General features: G+C 38.2%; 1 protein-coding gene across 3 annotated transcripts in view; it reads right to left on the reverse strand.

Moving 5' to 3' along the window:
* Pafah1b1 (platelet activating factor acetylhydrolase 1b regulatory subunit 1) overlaps window positions 1-21,782 on the reverse strand; it is a 54,354-nt gene that overhangs the window by 23,290 nt on the left and 9,282 nt on the right. For all 3 annotated transcript variants that reach the window (XM_031353037.1, XM_031353036.1, XM_031353038.1), the window contains exon 2: window positions 3,832-4,040. In XM_031353037.1, coding sequence (XP_031208897.1) covers window positions 3,832-3,863 — 32 coding nt within the window. In that variant the 5' untranslated portion in view covers window positions 3,864-4,040. The remainder of the gene's footprint in view (window positions 1-3,831; window positions 4,041-21,782) is intronic.

The following is a 21,782-nucleotide window of genomic DNA, read 5'->3' on the forward strand; positions in this document are numbered from 1 at the left end:
ATAAAAAATAAAAAATAAATAAGCAAGGCAAAAAAACCCAAACCATAGGCACATGAAATATGTTTATAAAAGGAATGTGGAACTATACTAGTTTCTCATACTTTTATAAAACAATGAAAATGACTTCTATACACACTGGGGGTATAGCTAGGTAAGGAAGATTTTTTTGAATAGGTATGTTGTAGTTGCTTGGTTTTCCTGAGAAAAAGTTTACCACATAACCCTGGACTCAGAGGTCCAGCCTGCCTGTCTTCCTCACGCTAGATTAAAGGTGTTCACCATAGCTCCTGGTTGTTTACTTTTGAAACAAAGTCTTGTGTAGCCCAAGTTGGCCTTGAACTTGCTATATAGCCAAGATGATCCTGAACTTCCTCATCTGTCCTTTATGTTCATTTCAGGCTTTATGTGATACTTGAGCCCATATCACGGGTTTATGAATACTAAGTAATAAGCAAATAGAGCCGCTTCCCCAGCAAAGGACATTTTAATGTTTATCTGTATGTGTGTATTTTTAAAAAATGTTTTATTTTTTTATTTTATGTGTATGTGTGTATGAATACACTGTAGCTGTACAGATGGCCGTGAGTGTGTGGCTACTGGGAACTGAGCTCAGGACCTTCTGCCCGCTAGCTCCAGCCACTGCTTGCTCCGGCATAATTCACTGTACTTGTCTTCAGACTACCCTGAAGAGGGCATCCAATCTCATTACAGGTGGTTGTGAGTCACCATGTGGTTGCTGGGATCCGAACTCAGGACCTTTGGAAGAGCAGTCAGTGCTCTTACCCGCTGAGCCATCTCACTGAGCCATCTCGCCAGCCCGATAATTTCTTATTTAAGACTCTTTACCTAGTGATTCTAGATTGTACCAAGTTGATGGTTAAAACTCATCAGCAGTGATTAATCTTCTCAGCCCTTGTAGTCTGACTGGCACATTTGAAGGACACTATATGTAATACTCCTAAATTAGTAGGTTTTTTCCCTGAACAGTTTAAATATGATGCTCCGTTGCCTTTTGTCTTGCTAATGGTTCAATCTGAAATATGTATCTGCTTCTGTCTTTTTTTTTTCCGAGACAGTGTTTCTCTGTATAGCCCTGGCTATTCTGGAACTCACTCTGTAGACCAGGCTGGCCTCGAACTCAGAAATTCACCTGCCTCTGCCTCCCAAGTGCTGGGATTAAAGGCGTGCGCCACCACCGCCCGGCAGCTTTTGTCTTTTTTTAAATATGCAATATATAATTTCTCCTCAAAAATCCATATATATTTTTTCTCCCTTCTCTCCACTGTTTTCTTTCTTCCTTTCTTTCTCTTCATTCCTTTTCCTCTCTCCTTCCCTCCCTCCACCCCCCCCTCTCTCTCTCTCACTCTCTCTCTCTTCTTGGCTACTATTATTTATGTATAAGTATGCACAGACATACTCGTGTGTGTGTGTGTGTGTGTGTGTGTGTGTGTGTGTGTGTGCGTGCGTGTGTGTGCTTGCATAACTGATGTCTATGAATTCAAGGGTAGCCTAGTGATTGACCTAGAGATTTCCAGGCAAGGCAGGACTATATAATAATAGGATTCAGAACAAAATGCCAAAAACCTATAAAACTACAATATATAAACACAATTCTATTTTAGGAAAATAATCTTCACACAAAGGAATACCAATAATAATACATTAATCAAACAATTTACAAATGTATTTCATGCCCAGGGTAGATAAGAAGAAATCAGAATAGGTTATGAGTTCTTTACAGGAAGAAAGGGCATTGGCAATATCTAGAGACTTTTTGTTGTGGCATGTAATAAGCAGCAGATAGATACACTGCCCACTATCTTTCTCAATCACATATACCAAGAGCTTTTTGTTTTTTTTTTTTTTTTTCCAAGACAGGGTTTCTCTGTGTTAATTACTTAGCTGTCCTAGATCTCACTCCATAGATCTCAAACTCAAGAGATCCCCCTGCCCCTGCCTCCCAAGTGCTGGGATTAAAGGTGTATATGCTTCTGATGTTAGAGGCATTGGATCCTCTGTAGCATACACTCCACACTCTGAAACCCCTGAGCCAACTCTCTTACCTCTCTTTTTCTTTTTTAATAATAGGTTGTTTCAGCCGGGGTGGGGGGGTGGGGGGTGACACAAGCCTTTAATCCCAACACTTGGTCAGGAGAGGCAGGTGGATTTCTGAGTTTGAGGCCAGCCTGTCTACAGAGTGAGATCCAGGACAGCCAGGGATACACAGACAAACCCTGTCTCGAAAAACCAAAAAAAAAAAAAAAAAGTCTGGTTTGGATTTATCTATTCTTTCTTCGAGATTTGTATAAGTGGAACATTTAGGAACATGTATATATTTCTTGTTCCTTATTGTTCGTTTCCCCTAGATTTAACGTCCAATGATGATTCTTTGCTTAAGCCATTCTTTACTGATAAAAGATAAATAAAACTATGCAAAGTAAAGGAGTATTTTTTTATAACATCCTAGATTAAAACAAACTAGGGTTAATCCTAGATTAAAACAAACAGGCTAGGGCTGGAGAGATGGCTCAGGAGTTAAGAGCACCAACTACTCTTCCAGGGGTCCTGAGTTCAAATCCCAGCAACCACATGGTGGCTCACAACCATCTGTAATGAGATCTGACCCTGACCACCCTCTTCTGGTTTGTCTGAAGACAGCTACAGTGTACTTACACATAATAATAAATAAATAAATCTTTAAAAAAAAAAAAAAAACAGGCTAGGGAGCTAGCTCAGTGAGAAAATTGCTTGCCATTGAAGTATTAGGACCTGAGGTCAGATCCCCCACACTTACATTCAAGAGATAAATTTGGTGGCACTTGCCTATAATCCCAGTGCTGATTCCCAGCTACCTAGCCTTGCCAAATTGCTCAGTAGTAGTAACTGATAATATCTCAAAAAATAAAACTGAAGAGTAGGCTCCAGCTGCATATGTAGCAGAGGATGGCCTAGTCGATCATCAATGGGAAGAGAGGCCCTTGGTCCAGTGAAGGCTCTATGCCCCAGTGTAGGGGAATGCCAGGGCAGGAAGCAGAATAGGGTGGGTTGGTGAGGAGGGGGAGCGGGGGAAGGGAATAGGGGGTTTTTTTGGAGAGGAAACTGGGAAAGGGGATATCATTTAAAATTTAAATAAAGAAAATATCTAATAAAAAAAATTGAAGTAACAGTGGCTTCCATATGCACCCACCCACACATGCACACACCACACAATTACATAAAATTAAGTAATTACTCTTTTGTTCTGCTTTTTTGAGATAGTGTAGCTCTGGATAGCCTGGAACTCACTATGTAGACCAGGTTGACCTCAAATTCGGTGACCCACGTATCTCTGCTTCTTGAATTCTAGGATTCAAGATCTATATGAACCACACCTGGTAAAACTGACTTTTTTTTTTTTAATTAGAAGAGTTACCTATAGCAGCACATATACTTCATTTGAGTATAATAAATCTTAAGAGAATCTAATCATTCAACTAATCACTCATTTTGCTTTTTGCTTTAAGCTCAAACATGACAAACAGTTAATTCCTTGCTAAAAGAAGGTCCAAATTTGAAGCCAAGATAGTTCAATACTAATATAGCAGACACTGGTAAAAATACTTTAATCTTGGGACTTCCCAAGACTGCATTTTAACAGTTTTGTTCCCACCCTAGTTCCTTCCCCCATCTCCTTCTCTTTTGTGACAAGGTCTAAAGTAGCCCAGGGCTGACCCTGAACTTCCAAAGTAGCAGAGGATGGATGACCTTGTCTTTACCACCCTATGTATAATAAATCATGCCTAGTTTATTATTCTAAGAGGTTTCCAAATAGCAGAAAACAAAGAAACTTACAGTTCATCTCGTTGTCTCTGGGACAGCACCATTTTGGCTGTAATGTCAAGCTTATTTGATATAGTGGTATGTCCCTCCAGAAAAATCAAAAGTTGTGATCCCTGGATTTGAATTAAATATGCCACTATGTGGCTTCCACAGAGGGAAAAATGATTCTTTTTTCAAGTGAATCCAATCAGCAACCAGTCAACAAGTGAGGTTCATTCCACCTAAAAAGAAAGAGAAAGACAAAAATAAAATTATTCCCTTCACTTAAAGTTTTATTATTTCTAAACTATTAATGGTAGAACATGTTTGCAATGTGATTATAATGCTAATGTAAATATTAGATGATATATTCAACCCATACTTTAAAAAAAATTAGCCAATGCTAAAATAAGTCCCTATCTCAAAAAAACAAACTGCTATGTAGACCAGGCATCTTCAGCCCCCATAAATATTTCAGACATGGGTAGTATCCCCAAATCTAGCCACACTTTATGTAGTTAAAACTACCTTCAATGATCTAATGATGCAAACCAATAATTTTGTTGCTGTTTTTGAGATGGGGTCCAAAGAGGTAGCCCTGGCTGCCTAAGACTCTTAGCAATCCTTCTGCCTCAGGTTCTAATGCTAGGTTTACAGACATGTACTACCACACCCAGCAACACAGCAATAACTTTAGATTTAACAAATGTACCTGTGTAATTTCTACTCTTAATATATAGCTGCTCTAGAAAATTCCAATTCTGCTTAAAGATAAATTTTTATTTTAATTTATTTCTGGAGTCAAGGTCTCACTACAGCATAGCCCTGGTTGACCTCAACTCATAGTAATCCTCCTACAGAATATGGAGCATCTTTACAATTCAGCCTGGGGTCAAAAAGAATCACAGACATGCTTTTCAGAAAAATTACTGAATAGTGAATGAACCTATAGGAAACAGGCAGTAATGAGATAGATAGCTCAGTAGAAAAGGCACTTTGCTGCAAAGCCTAACAACCTAAATCCCTGGGAGCCACATGGTAGAAAGAATCAATTTCTGCAAGTTTTCTGATCTTCAGAGGTTGAGTACTCACAAGCACTCTATCAATCAATTTAATTAAAAAATAGAATTGGATCTGGAGGTTTAACACAGATAAACTGCTTACCTAGCTTAAGCAAGGCTCTAAATTCAATAGCTAACTAGAACGGGAGAGAGGAAGAAAAAGTAGAAGTGTATATAGAATGGGTACATGCTCAAGTGAGTATATGAGTAAGTATGCCATGTCTATTTGAGTGATAATCTAAGTATGGAGTGTCTATATACATAAGAGACAGTGTATGAAAGTATATAGTGTACATATTTGAGTGAGTATTTGAGTATGGAGTGCCTATATATGTGAGTATATAAGAATGTATGGGCATTGTAAAAGGGTGACTAACTACAAGTAAGGTTGAGAAAAAGCAATTAAGGAAGTAAAAACAAAGGTACATCACAGACACCAAAATAGTTGGCTGCATTCAGCACAAAGTGTACTGATAACCTTGTTGAGAATGGTTTTAGTCAAATGTTAGAAAAATGGCTTAATGACAGAAACAGTATTAATTATTTTTTGTTTGAGATAGGATATAGCTATGTAGTCCTGGCTGTCCTGGAACTCACTCTGTAGACCAGGCTGACCTCACTGAGATGTGGCTGCCTCTGCATCCTGCCTGCCAATGACTGCTCTTCCAAAGGTCCTGAGTTCAAATCCCAGCAACCACATGGTGGCTCACAACCATCTGTAATGGACATCTGTCGCCCTCTTCTGGTGCGTCTGAAGACAGCTACAGTGAATTATGCCAGAGCAAGAGGGGTTGGAGCCAGAGCAAGAGGAGTCGGAGCTCAACTCCCAGCAGTCACAAGATGGCTCACAGCCACCTATACAACTACAGTGTACTCATATACATTAAATAAATAGATAAATCTTTTTTAAAAAAGAATTTTAATATCAATAAGTAAAATACTCCCAGCTTTAATTGTAGATACTCTAAACAAATGCTACTATAATAGACAGACAAGATGTACAATTATACCTATGTGTTTTATACTAGTGTAGTAAAAGAATACTGAAATATTGTTACTATAAAATCAATCTGATCAAGTCTCTGACTCTCGATTTGTAATAAGTAGAGGGCTTAGGAAGCAAATTCCTTAGTTTCTTCGAGGAAAAAGAGATAGAAAAGGAACCTGAGGATTCAAAGACAAATTTGCTCAAATTTCCAATCACAGTTTCAAGAGGTTAAGACAAGAATATCTTCACTTGTTCAAGTTCAATCCTGGCTAAATTATGAGATTTAAGGCCAGTCTGGGTTGTCTCAAAAATAAATATATCAAAGATAGAGATATTAACCAGCTGCAGTTTATAAACCATGTTTAGATCTGGATCCAAACAAACTATAAAATAAAGCAATGAGCAGACACTTGGGAAAAAAAAAAAAATCACAGAATTCACTAACTATTCTCTTAGTTTTATTTAAGTAGATATTTTCCATATAAAATCTTTTAAAAGTAGAAGTTGGAACTGTGGACGTAGCTCTATGGCAGACAAGTTACCGTGCGCACACTCGTGTATACACACACACACACACACACACACACACACACACACACACGTATTAAGTTCTTACTACCACAAACAAATACATCAGAAGAGTAATAGAGGAAAGAAAGAGAATGAGATTTGGATGCAATAAAAATGGTTAGACATGATCAAGCTTTAGAATATAATTCCAAAACACGGAACTCATTAATATGTACTACCACTCAGAGTGCAAGTGTATTCCTAAATATGCCATTTTATCCAATTACCTTCACACAGACTTAGGTTACATGGGAGAATATGGAATTTAAGGCCAGCCTGGGTTTTTCCCCCCACCAAGAATCACTTCTACCATTCTCAAGTGTAGTAACTCCCAAATTAAAGCAAAGAGCTGAAAGTAGAAGTGCTATAGACTTGATTATCAAAGTAGGTTTGGGGCTTTAGATCAGACAGACTTACATTAAAAATTTTAAGTCCAAACTAGACATCCATTGCTTTCTTCACTTGATGTGACCTTTCACTAAAAAACATGCATTCTATTATACTCCTGTGATAGTTAATTCTGTGTGTCAGTTTGGCTAAGTAAGCCATAATACTCAAATACTTGGCCACATATTAATGTAGCTGTGACTGTAGAGGTATTTTAGATAGGACTACCATTTAAATCAACACACCCTAAAAAAAAAAAGTCAGCATACCCTGAGTAAGGCCAATTACTCTTTATAATCCAGATGGGTCTTAAGCTAGCAGTTGAAGGCCTATGAGTAAAGATTTTTCATATCCTTCACACCAGAACAGCAATTCTTCCCTTTGTAGTCTGTCAGCCTTCACTTTTAATTTCTTAAAATCAAGTAGGTGAATCTCTCTTCATGCAAATCCTGCCAGTTATGGTTATAGTAAAATATATTCCTTTGTTTATAGGGGTTTAGACTATCCTAAAGTGTACAGGATAGCTGGACACAATGGCTCATGCCTTAGGTAAGCAGAAACAAGCAGATCTGTGCAAGTTTGAGGCTAGCATAAGCTAGTGAGTTACAGAACAGCCAGAGCTACAAAATGAGACACTCACTGTCTCACCAACAAGAAAAAATACTATAATAAATACTCTCCATAGTGCTTAACTTTACTTGGTTTGCTCAAAGAAAATCATTACAAGTTTAATATTTAAAATGTTAGAGAATATATACAAAAGCAAAAAACTGAGCTTAAAGGAAACCTAAGTATCATAGGAGCCTGATTTGAAGAACTGTATTTTCCCTCTGGTTTTTCAGAAACAAGGTTTCTTTGTAGTCCTGGAACTTGATAAGGAGGCTAGCCTGGCTTCAAACTCAGAGATCTGCATGCCTCAGCCTACCAAGCACTGGGATTAAAGGTCATAAATAACCACCACCTAGCCAAAAAACTGTATTCTTAAATAAAAGAAGTACACTGGATTTCTCTAAAAAGCTACTAATAGTTTACTGGGGGGAGTTTAGCTTCTATTCTCTTGGTATTCTCTATGAAAATTAATATCCCTTTGAGGGATAGGAAAAGTAAAAAACCTTAATCAGGTACCCTGGTACATAAATTCCCTTTGGAGGCACAGGCAGGTAGGTATCTATGAGTTCAAGGCCAGCCTGAACTACAAACCAAGTTCCAAGCCAGCCAAAGCTACATGATAACACTTTATTGCCCCCCGCCCACCGACCCACACACACAAAAAAGTAGGGCTGGAGTGGTGACTTATAGGTTAAAAACACTAGCTGCTCTACTTGCACCCACAAGGTGGCTCACAAGCACCTGTAATACCTTCCAGTTTAATACCTTCAGTCCTCCACAGATACTAACTGCATAAAACACACAGATTTGTATGTAGGCAAAAATATCCATACACATAAATTTTTTAAGTAAAAAACCTCTTTCAAATGTACAAACAAGACAATGTTTATTTTCAACAAAAATTATTCATAGCTCCCAAATGTAAAAAGAGTGTTTGCTTTTTTAACTTCATAATCCATTTTGAACCCCTGACAGTTTTAAAGAAACTAAGAATTGTTAGGACAATTTATTATAGACAGCTCTAACATTTAAAAATCTCAGCCCAGAAAATAAAACCTCAGATAATGTTTTTGTGATACTGTCTATAAACAAAGAAAGTATTAAAAAAAAAAAAAAAGACAAATACTTATTTTAAGGTCATTTTTTTCTTTTAAATTTATTTAGTGTTAGTCTATACTTATATAATTGCAAATACAAAGAAAGGCTCTATATTGCAAAGTTCATGTACAGGCATAGAGTATGCTTGGTACATTGCTTTGAATACTCTGGAATATGGAGAAGTGCTATTTCCTAATAAAGTTTCCTAGTAATTAATATATATTCTATTCTACTAAATCCACTACTTTTCAAGTTTTTAAAGTTTTATGAAGTTTTTAAAGTGTATGAAGTGTATAAAGTTTATAAAGTGTATGAATGTTTTCCCTAAATGTTTGTGTACATATCATGTGTGTGTCTAGGACTAGAGGAGGTCAGAAAAGGATATCAGATGCCCTGGAACTGGAGTAAGACAGTGTATGCCAACATGTGGCTTCTGGGAATCAAGCATGAGTCCTATGCAGGAGTAAATAATGCTCTTAAAAGTTGAGCCAACTCTCCAGCCCTAGATCTATTATTATTTCTTGACTTACTAAAATTCTATGATGACAAAAAATTACTACATAACATGAAAACCACTGCACAAAATTATACTCTTGAACTTTCAACTTGGGAGTCTATTACTCTATTAACTGAAAGCGGTCATGGGAGAATACAAACCAGTTTATGTAAATACAGCAATAATTCTTTGTACTAGAAAGCACTACAGAGAAAGAACAATAAATGAGACATACACTGTTTGCTCAAAAATAATTTTGCTATAGTTAAACCCTGTCTCCAAAACAAAACAAACAAACAAACAGGAAGAGGGGAAGAGGGGAGGAGGAGGAGGGAAGGAAAAGGGGGGGGAGAACAACCAGACAATAAGTAGGGAATGGTAGAGGAGCCTATAATCCTAGTACTACTGAGGCCAAGGCAGCTCAGGTTCAAGGCCAACCTTGACTACAACGAATTATATAATAAGAACAACCCTACCACAACCCCAAAAATAAATTAACAGAAAGCAGTACAAAGGCTAGCTAGTATTAAAAGATCAAAAGCAAAATTACAAAATAAAGAAAAAGAAAATTGAAAACTCACATTGTCAGCAAATCTTATGCATGCTACTAGGGTATGGCTCTGTGTACAATGAATGCTTGCCTAATGTATACAAGGCCATGAGTTTGATCCTCAGCAGCATAAATTACTACACACCTAGCTTCTGGTTTTTTGTTTTGACCCACACAATGAAAAAGAACAGCCTCAGCAAGCTGTCCTCTGACCTCTCATGTATGTGCTGTGGTGTGTGTGCATGCTCATCCCTCCCCCCCATACACACATAATAAACAAAACAAATGTGATAGTGTTTTTTTTTTTTTAAAGAATATCATTAGGGTTGTGCCCTGTAAGGCTTCGAATTTTTACTTGCAAGTTCAATTTAATAGTAATGAATATTTAATTAGTATTAGCAACTTTCAGCAGCTAGCATAAACAGCAGACCCTGAGTTTTATTCACTTTTATCTTTTTTATATGAAAAAGTTAAGCAAAGTAACTCCTGTGATTTCCTAGTACCTTATATATACACACATTTAAGACTTCTCACACTGCACTGTAATTATATGCTGTGATATCTCAACAATACTCCTCCAAAGCAGCAATTCTTGGCATACTTTCATTCTATTTCTAAAATAAGTTCACAGTAATTAGCACACAAATAGGCATCTTTTGTTCCCTAATTATCCTACGAATCATAGTAAAACTAAGACCAATTTTTAATGTGGTCTCAGAAAGCAGATACACTAAATCACTTCAGTCTCTCTTCTCTTTTAAAAAGCCAAACAAATAAATTCTAAAAATCTAGTCAGTCAGATTCATCAAAATTCTGGTACTTGGGGCTAGATTGGATGTAAATTTGTTTTGTTTTTTGAGACAGGGTTTCTGTGTAGCCCTGGAATCCACTTTGTAGACCAAGCTGGCCTCAAATTCAAAATCAAAATTCAAATTCAAATTCAAAATCACCTAGCCTCTGCACCCCTTCCCCCATGCTGTGATTCTAGGCTTGGGGTACCATGCCCAATGAGCCTTTTTTTTTTCTATTAAAAAACTGGCATTAGCATGTATCAGAGCAATACATTGATTGTAAAAATCCTACAAAAAAGAAAAAAAAAAGTCGACAAGCTGCCTCAACACTAAAACTTCAACTTTTTATTACCTTTAGCATGTACATTACGATTCTGGGTTCTAACATTTTCAAGAGACACTAAGATAAACTCTACTAGAATGGTCTATAATTATGATTTTTTTAAGAAGTTAAACCCAGCCGGGCGGTGGTGGCGCACGCCTTTAATCCCAGCACTTGGGAGACAGAGGTGGGCGGATTTCTGAGTTCGAGGCCAGCCTGGTCTACAAAGTGAGTTCCAGGACAGTCAGGACTACACAGAGAAACCCTGTCTCGAAAAACCAAAACAAAAAAACAAACAAAAAAAAAAAAGTTAAACCCAAATTGGGTATTGTTGGTCAATGTCTGTTAGCCCAGCATCCAAGAGGTAGAAACAGTCATCCTTAGCTACAGAGCAAGTTTGAGGCCAGCCTGGGATATATGAGACCCTGCCTTTAAAAAAAACAAAAGTAGCCTCAAAACAGAAGAGAGAAAAACTTAGTAATGCATAATAAAAAGCATCCATGTAAGGGGCTGTGGAGATGGTCCAGAGGTTAAGAATGCCTGCTTCCAGAAAACTCGATTTTATTTCCTAGCATCCATGCTAGTCAGCTCTTAACTGCCTGTCCCACTATCTGATGTCACGCCATCTTTTGGAGTCTCTACAAGTAAGTACAAACACACAAAAAACATAGACTCTGACATAGATAGACAGACAGACAGACACAGACACAGACACAGACACAGACACAGACACAGACACACACACACACAAACACACACACACACACACACACACACACACCTGGTTCCTGGAGCTCACTCTGTAGACTAGGCTAGCCTCAAAAACTCAGAGAAGGGTCTGCCTCTGCCTCTGCTGGCACCCCCCTGACCCCCAACACCTTGTCTTTTTAACTACAATGTTGCAGGTTATTTGATCACATTGTGAAACCCAAGATTGTGAAGGGGAAAACCCTTGTGTGGCTCAACTCTGGCAGACACATTTTATCCAAGACATTTCTATTTACTGTAAATAGGTTGTTTTAGTGTGGCTCAGTCCTAGCACACACCATTAATCCCAAGTGGTTCTGTAAACAGAATTAAACAAAATGAGCCATAGGTCGAGAGGTGGAGCAAGCAACCAGCTGAAAGGGAGAGAACTAAGGGAGTAGAAAGGAGGGACACTGAGTTGAAGAGTATTTACATCAGTGGCCCTTAAACAGTCAGATATTTGTTCTTGGTTTTGAGGATGGTATTCTCTTTTTCTGTATGTTACTGCAAGAGACTGGGGCTGACATTAGGTGTCTTTCCTCTATCACTTTCTACCTTATAATTTTAAGTAAGGTCTCTCTTGGCTCCCAGAATTTACCAATTAGCTACACTGTCTGGCCAGTGAGCTCCCAGAATGGGCATTTCTCTCTGCCTCACCCCAAGAGCTGGGTTTAGACATACCCTGCATCACTCACACTCACAAACACACACACACACACACACACACACACACACACACACACACGTCTGTCTTATGTGGATACTGAAGATGCAAACTCAGAAGAGGGCATCAGATCTCATTATAGATGGTTGTGAGCCACCATATGGTTGCCAGAATTTGAACTCAGGACCTCTAAAAGAGTAGTCAGTGCTCTTAACTGTTGAGCCATCTCTCCAGCCCCCCCTCAACTGATTTCTTTTTTTTGTTGTTTGTTTGGCCCTCAACTGATTTCTAAGTATTATCCACACTAATGTTTGTCTCCATTTGTACAAATAACTTAGAAATGGAGCTAGCAAGATGGCTCTGCAGATAAAGGTGCTCACCATCAAGCCTAAAGATCTGCATTCCATGCACCCCACAGAGAAGGGGAAATCCAACTCCTGAAAACTAATCTCTGACCTCTATACATGAGCTATGGCACACATGCAAATGTACATGCAAAAAACACACAATTAAAAAAAAATGTTGAGATAGTCTCTGCCCTTATGAAGCTTACCAAATAACTGAAGATGTGAGCTAAATGGATTTATTCATTATGTCTTGATAGGCTCTACTGTAATATAAGTAAGTACTAACAAAATACAAACCACTAGAGGAACACGCAATACAATTAAAAGCCAGAAGGCTAGAGATAGGAAGGCAGGGTTAAAAACACTAACAAAACTATTGTTCTAACTGACCAAGTCAGCATTATAAATTAAAAGATTCTTAAGAGATGGAATTGGCTGATAATTCTTTGAGGCGGGTTTTTGAAATAGAAATAATAATGTGGAAAAAATATTCAAGTGCAAATTTTGAGTACTTAGGAAATACAGTACAACTATAAAGGCTAAAGATAGAAAGTCACTAGTGTTATCTGTATTCTGAATTTCAGAGGTTCAAAAGTGACAAAGACATGTAGCTCTCATTCTGTCAAAGAAAACAAATAAATACTTCTAAATAAAGGTGAATTGTGCTTGAGAAAAAGGCAAAGCTGTATTTATTACAGGCATTAGTAAAACCCATAATACTAAGAAGGTAAGGTAGAGCACACCCAGCTCTTGAAGGCTGAGATCAAAGTTTGAACTGGGCTACACAGCAAAAGAGATCACCAAAACAGCACCAACAGAAAATTCTCCCTACATTTATTTTATGCTGAAAACTGAGTCTTGGTTTGTAGGAATTGTATTCTGTCAAAGCAATTTATTTCTAGCAGTTTTTCTTACTCTCTTATTCTCTGCACCAAGCAGGATAGCACACATATTTAATCAGTCCCAGCACTCCAGAGGCAGATGATCTCTACAAATTCAAGACCAACCTGATCTAGTATCAAGTTCCAAGCCATCAGGGATATACAGTGAGTAGGATTATATCAATTTTAAGTTCTTCTGCTTAAAATCTTTCTAGAATCTGAGGGTATAAAATAGTATCTGGCATTTGCACAGAACTCTATGATTTATATACTTTTGAGTCTTGTTAATAATCATTTAACTGCACTGTGGGGTAGTCCCCAATAATCTGGACACAAAAAGGTATGAATCATAAACTAATGTCTGTAGAGAACAATACAAGTTACAAACTTTATTTTTATTAGTTTTTATCATTCATTTTTATTTTATGTACATTGGTAATTTGCCTATGTGTATGTCTCTGTGAGGGTGCTGGATCCACTGGAATAGGAGTTAACTGTCACTGTAAAGTGCCATGTGGGCGCTGGGAATTGAACCCAGGTTCAACTGAGGAACAGCCAGTTTTCTTAACCACTAAACCATCTCTCCATCCCAGCTTTACTATTATTGAGACATCTTAATGTGTAGACTCTGAACCTAGATATCTTTCCTTATCCTTACTAAGATTAAAAGCTGAGCTTTAAGCCGGGCGGTGATGGCGCATGCCTTTGATCCCAGCACTTGGGAGGCAGAGGCAGAGGCAAGCAGATTTCTGGGTTCAAGGCCAGCCTGGTCTACACAGAGAAACCCTGTCTCAAAAAACAAAACGAAACAAAAAAAAGCTGAGCTTTGTTTACATAGTGTTCAGGTTCATCTGAAAAGAGACCATACGAAGTATATAATTTTAAATGTAGCTTAAAAACTTTTTTTTAATTTTATTTGTGAATATACTACAATATATAGCTATTTTCAGAATCACCAGAAGACACATCAGATCCCATTACAGATGGTTGTGAGCCATCAATGTGATTGCTGGAAGGTGAACTCAGGATCTCTGGAAGAGTAATCAGTGCTCTTAACCACTGAGTCATCTCTCTGGCCCTAAAAACTTTTTAGTTATACAAGGCCAAAAGAAATATATTTACAAACTTAGTTGTAGCAGGACTTTCCTTGTCCAATTAATTTAAATATTAGTGCAGCAGGAGGCCTGTGATTGCACAGGAAAAAGGGAGGTGGTTACAGGGAAGACAGTGACTTGAAGAGAGGAGAGAAGCAAGATGGAGGATAACGAACAGGATGATTCAGATTCAGTGTGGCTTTAAATAGCCACGGGTAGATATAATTTCAAATATGGATAAAATAATTGGGGTAACTTTTCTAATCTAGGTGGGCAGCTTGTATCTATCAATTGGCCCTTAAATTACTGTGTGGGCATCTTGTGAATTGAAAACTTATTGTTATATAAATCTGACTGGTTAATTATAAACTTCAAGAGTTTTGATTTGGGGGCTGGAGAGATGTCTCAGCGGTTAAGAGCAGTCTGACTGCTCTTCCAGAGGTCCCGAGTTCAACTCCCAGCAACCACATGGTGGCTCACAACCATCAGTAATGCATACAATTCCCTCTTCTGGTGTGTCTAAAGGTAGCTACAATGTACTCATATGCGTAAATGAATAAATATATCTTAAACAAAAAATAAAAAGTTTTGATTTTACCCCGTTACTGGGTAAATGTAAATACTGGATAGCCATTGAGTAGCCAATGGAAATTAGTGAGTCAATTGGAGCCGTCTTTAGAGCCCCAGGCCAGAGAGTCTGCTGAGATAAGAACACCTAGATGGAGCCAGGTGCCCGATGTAGTACAGGAACACATCATTTTCTTTTTATTATTTCCCACAACACTTAGTCTGACTTGAAAGTGGTTAGCATGCAACCTCTAAGTAAATGAATAGATTCAGGTTTTCAAGGTCAAGGAAATAAAGGGGGGGGGGGAGTTCAGGGATTTGTGATCTGAAACTGATGCTAACATTATTAATTATTCCATATTTAAATCCAAATCATAAAAATTACTAAGAGGCAGAAGGATTTCTGAGTTCGAGGACAGCCTGGTCTACAGACTGAGTTCCAGGACAGCCAAAGCTATACAGAGAAACCCTGTCTAAAAAAAAAAAAAAATTACTAAGACAAAAACATTTTAATTAACCTAAGGATGAGAGAGGCAGAGACAGGTGGAGGATGAATTCTGCACACAAAAACAATGTCATCTGCAAATACCTTACCCATATTCACACCAGCACGCTAAACAGTGCAATAGAAACAGTAACAGTTTATTTCTGAAGACTAAAAAATACCTAGGCTGGAGACTCGGCTCAGCCGTTAAGAGCACCAACTGCTCTTCCAGAGGTCTTGAGTTCAAATCCCAGCAACCACATGGTGGCTCACAATCATCTGTATGTAACAAGACCCAATTCCCTCTTCTGGTGTCTGAAGACAGTTTTTTGTTTTTGTTTTTTTATAAACAAAAACAAAAACAAAACCACCTCTACTAGGTGAAAATAGTCTAAAAGTATCGCTCATATTATTTACTGAAATGCATTTAATATAAAAAAAAAACCTAGATCAGAACAAGTAAGATGGTTCAGTAGGTAAAAGCCAATCTTGCCCATCTTAGCCCTAATCCCAGGACCCACAGGTAGAAGGAAAAAAATACCTTCTAGAAGGATGTTTTTCTGTAAATTTACACGCACACTTTTTGCTTTGGGTTTTTTGTTTTGTTTTAAGACATATATAGCCAGGTGTAATAGGTAGCACATACCTTCAAGGCATTCAGGAGCTAGAAGCATGCAGATTTTTGAGTTTGAGGCCAACCTGGTCTACAAATACATTTCCAGGCCAGGCATGGTTATAAAGTGAGATCCTATCTCAAACAAACAAAAAAGGAATATATACAAACAGGAGGCATGTAGCTAGGAAGAAACAAGACAGCCCTGAGAATAGGTACAAAAGGAATATATATAATTGCAACTGTAATATTTTATTCCTTTAAAGCTTTAATAGTAGTTACACAGGCATTGTTATGTAATTTTTCTGTATATAAAATGTATTATATAATAAAGAACAAAACTATGCTAGAGATAGAGCAGGTTAAAAACATGACCTGTTCTACCAGAGGACCCAAAGTTGGTTCCCAACAACCATACCATATAGCCCACAGCCACCTGTCTTTCAGTTCCAGTATACTGGATGCCTACTCTGGCCTCTGTGGACACCTGCATTCACATATATAAATCCAAACACAGACACATAGTTAAAAAATAAAGCTTAGATAGGCATTATAGTGCATACTTTAAATCCCAGCATTCAGGAAGCAGAGGCAGGCAGATGTCTAAATTCAAGGCCAGCCTGATCTACAGGTTTACATAGTAAGTTCTGACATCCAGGGCTATCTAGAAAGATCCTGTTTCAAAACAAACAAACAAAAACCCAAAGAAAACAAAAAAGGTAAATAAAAATAAAACTTACAATTTTAAAAATACTTATGACTGTACATAGGTCCCTTACAGGCAGAATTAAGTTAGTCCCATATTTCTGTTGCTTGGTTTGGTTCGGTTTATAAAATACAGCCCTGAATACGTTGCCCAGGCTGGCCTTGACCTTGTTTGTGATAAGGTCAGCTTCTCAAGAAACTGGGATTACGGGCTGGCGAGATGGCTCAGCAGAGACTACTCTTCCGAAGGTCCTGAGTTCAGATCCCAGCAACCACATGGTGGCTCACAACCACCCGTAATGAGATCTGACACCCTCTTCTGGTGCATCTGAAGACAGCTACAGTGAAGAGCGGCCGGAAGCAAGCGTGGCCGGAGCTAGAGGGGCCGGCAGAGGTCCTGAGTTCAATTCCCAGCAGTCACACACATGACGGCTCATGGCCATCTGTACAGCTACAGTGTACTCATACATATAAAATAAATAAAATAAATCTTTAAAAAAAAAAAAAAGAAACTGGGATTACAGACATACTACCATTTCTGACCAGTCCTATACTTCTGACATCTTACTCAATACAATTTTGGAGTCAATCAACCAAGGTTTAAATATCATCATAATGGCTGGTTTTGTCTGACTTGACACAAGCTGGAATTATCACAGAGAAGGGAAAATAAAATCCCTTGAGAAAAATGCCTTCCTGGGTCCAGCTGTCAGATCCATTTTCTCAACTAGCAATCAAAGGAAGGAGGGCCCACTGTGGGTGATATCATCCCTGGGCTGGTAGGAAAAGCAAACCAGTAAGCACCACCCCTACATGGCTTCTGCATCAACTTCCACCTCCAAGTTCCTGTGCTGACTTCCTTTGGTGATGAACAGCAATGTGGAAGTATACATGAGCTGAATAAACCCTTTTTATCCTCCCCAACCTGCTTCTTGGTTATGATGTTTTGTGCAGGAATACGAATCCTGATTAAGACAATCCCTTTGGTGCCTAGAGGTATAGGTCAGGGGCAGTTCTGTACGGCCTGGATTTCTAATCACCAGGAAAAATAGAATCAATCTGATCTTTTTGAATCAGATTAGTCATTCACAAACTGGGGAGACATGGCTCAGTAGTTAAAAGCACTCTCTGGTCGTCCAAGGAACCTGTTTGATTACCAGCAACCCACAACTTCTCTTAACTCCAGTTCCAGAAGATCCAATACCCTCCAGTGACAAGCATAAACATGGTACACACATACAAATTCAGGCAAAACACACATATACCTAAAATAAATTTTTCTTTTTTTTTAAATAATGACTGCTAGCCTATTTTTATATATTTTAAAAGAATCATTTGAAGTGGAAATTCTTTGTTATTGTTTTTTGTCTTGTGTAATATAATCATTACTTTTTTTTTTCTTTTTTTTTTTTGATTTTCGAGACAGGGTTTCTCTGTGTAGCCCTGGCTGTCCTGGAACTCACTCTGTAGACCAGGCTGGCTTCAAGCTTAGAAATCCGCCTGCCTCTGCCTCCCAAGAGCTGAGACTAAAGGCATGCACCACCACTGCCCGGGAAAAAATAAAATTAAAAAGGAAAAAAAAAAAGCTAAGGAGGAATGACTTATGAACTGTGATTTAAGAAAATTTATCAGGGAGAGGGTGATAGGACAGGGAGTTTCAGGGGAAGGGGGAACTAGGAAAGGAAATAACATTTGAAATGTTAATAAAGAAAATACCCAATAAAAAAAGAAAGAAAATTTATCTAGCAACTTTACTACCCTATACAACTCTTCTTACTTGGTAAACTGTTTCTCAGTTTTCCTTTCACACTCAAACTACTATCTTACACTTTCCTCTTCCCACTGCACAATTCTACTTAAATCTTTCTCCAGTCAATAATCTTCATTGCCATTATATTTCAAACAGAAATCATTCTTTTCTGGAAAACTGTAACCTCCACACTGCAATCTATCATCTTTGTTGCCACCCATATAAAGTATGCAATACACAATTGATCAGAATTTTGAGCCAGACAGTGGTGGCGCACGCCTTTAATCCCAGCACTTGGCTCAGTGGTTAAGAGCACTGACTGCTCTTCTGAAGGTCCTGAGTTCTAATCCCTCACAACCATCCATAATGAGATCTGATTCCCCTCTTCTGGAGTGTCTGAAGACAGCTACAGTGTACTCACATATAATAAATAAATAAATATTTTTTTAAAAAAAGAAATTATATCATTTAGCTCATATAATTTTCCATCCTCATATCCCACAATTCTCCTCTCCCAAACTCTACTAGTATACATGTAAGGAGTTTCCACGCTTTTGTACCAATATGTTGCTGTTTCTACCAAGATGATCTTCCCCAGTGTCTGCTCCAATTACTCAGAGTCATTTCAAAATTCATCTTTCAAACAATTGCCTTTGAACTCCAATTGAAGGAATCCTACCTCTCTTTGACTTTTGAGGGATCTTTAACACATATGGTATAAAAAACAAATATCAGTTTCTAACTAGTCAAAATACCTTTTTGTTAATTTAACTGAAGTACTTCCATCTTATTTGGGGGCAGCTATAATGATACATATTGTTATTCTAGTCTTAGGAGGCTGAGACAAGAGGATTACTTTAATGAAGAAGTTGCAGGCTTAAACTAGACCACATTACAGGATGCTATCTCACTACACAAGGTGGCATGATTTTAATTCCAGGACTCAGGAGGCTGATGGATCTCTCCAAGTTCCAGGCCAGGCAAAGATACATAGTGAGACCCTGTCTCAACACACAACCCCAATAAAACCACAAGATCCTACTTCAAAAAAAATAAATAAGGAGGCTGGTGAGATGGCTCAGCGGGAAAGAGGACAGACTGCTCTTCCAAAGGTCCTGAGTTCAAATCCCAGCAACCACATGGTGGCTCACAACCAGCCATGAAATCTGATGCCCTCTTCTGGTGTGTCTGAAGACAGCTACAGTGTACTTATTCATAATAATAAATCATTGGGCTGGAGTTAGCAGGGACAACCAGAGGAGGGTCTAAAGGAGCGAGCGGGGTGGACCAGAGTGAGGAGGGTCTACTGCAGGAGCGAGCGGGGTGGACCAGAGTGAGTAGGGTCTACTGGAGCGAGCACAGACAGGGTTGACCAGAGCAAGCAGAGGTCCTTAAAAAAGAAAGTCAACTCTCAACAACCAGATGAAGGCTCACAATTATCTGTACAGCTACAGTATGTACTCATATGCATAAAATAAGTAAATAAATCTTAAAAACAAAAACAAAAACAAGAATGATGTATGTATGTGGGGCCATATGCCTTGGTGTACCTACAGAAAACAGCATGGAATGATTCTATCCTTGTATATGAGTTCTGGGAATCCAACTCAGGTCACTAGGCTTTCACATCACTAGTGCCTTTAGTAGCTGAGCCACCTTGATGACCCCAGACATAAGACTTTTTACAATACTTCAAAAGTTAAAATATTTGGCCTGGGGAGTACAACTCAGTGATAAAAGCACATGATTTGCCTATATAAGTTGGTTTTAAGCCAACACTTAAAAATATTTTTAATTTTTAAATTTCCCTTAAGATTTAAAGTTTCAATATTTTCAGCAAACTGTCAGAAAATTTCCTAGTCAGAGTTAAGTGCCAATTCTTGTCAATGTAAGAGCAAATTACCAAAATGCATCCTTAATTTATCTAGTTAATGCATTCTGCAAAAATGTAAACATTAAGTATGTGATCCTGTTCTTTGGAACATTAACCTTCTATAGAGGAACTAACCCCATCTGATTCTCCTACCTTAACTCTAAAGAGATTTTTGCTATATTTACAAAGAACTCTAGGCCTCTTCCTTACACTTAACTATGGAACCAGGTTGTGCCTATGAACTTGCTCTGCTATTGAGCCACACCCCTAGTCTTTATCACATTTCACATAATTCTGCATTCAATCAAAAGTAAAATATTAAAATAATTTTTTTTGAGCCAGGCTTTCTCTGTGTAACCCTGGCTTCCTGGAACTTGCTCTGTAAACCAAGCTGGCCTTAAATTCAAATGAGATTGGCCTGCCTCTGTCTCCTAGTGCTGAGATTAAAGGCATATACCACCACTACCCAGTAAAATAGTATTTTTGGTTTTTCAAAACAGGGTTTCTCTGTAGCCCTGCTGTCCTGGAACTCTCACTCTGTAGACCAGGCTGGCCTCAAACTCAGAAATCTGCCTGCCTCTGCCTCCCAGGTGCTGAAATTAAAGGAGTGCGCCACCACTGCCTAGCTTAAAATAGTACTTTTAAAGCAATGTTAGGGATTGTCTGACAACCTCTACTCAAATGCCTAAAGCCTTATTTATATCTGCAAAATGTCCAATGCAAGAACAAAACTAAGAAATGCCAAATGAAACAATACAGGCAATAAATGCTACAGTCACCATTTACAAAATTAAGATAAAAAGGATCAAAGAAAAGAAAACAGCCGGGCACACACCTTTAAATCCCAGCACTTGGGAGGCAGAGGCAGGTGGATTTCTGAGTTCCAGGACAGCCAGGGATATACAGAGAAACCCTGTCTTGAAAATAAAAGGGGGGGGAGGGGCTAGTGAAATGGCTCAGTGGGTAAGAGCACTGACTGTTCTTCCGAAGGTCCTGAGTTCGAATCCCAGCAACGGCATGGTAGCTCACAACCACCCATAATGAGATCTGACACCATCTTCTGGTACATCTGAAGACAGCTACAGTGTACTTAAATGTAATAAATAAATAAATCTTTTTTAAAAAAAAGTAAACCAAAAAAAAAAAAAAACCAAACAAACAAAAGTGTCTCACCAGATCCTGGCACCTTCATGCTTGACTTTCCAGCCTCCAGAACTTTGTTTTTATGAGGCTTATTTTAAATAGAAGTAAAGAAGCAAAACACTAACACCTGAGCTTGCTCAGTGAAAGTTAGTGCAATATGCCATCCAAAGTGAAAACATTTCAAATTACACCCCTGAACCACGACTGTTTTGAAAGAGAATAAAGAAACAAAAAAAAAAAAAAA

Source organism: Mastomys coucha, unplaced genomic scaffold (genome assembly GCF_008632895.1).
Source record: "Mastomys coucha isolate ucsf_1 unplaced genomic scaffold, UCSF_Mcou_1 pScaffold5, whole genome shotgun sequence".
Classification (NCBI taxonomy): Eukaryota; Metazoa; Chordata; class Mammalia; order Rodentia; family Muridae; genus Mastomys; species Mastomys coucha.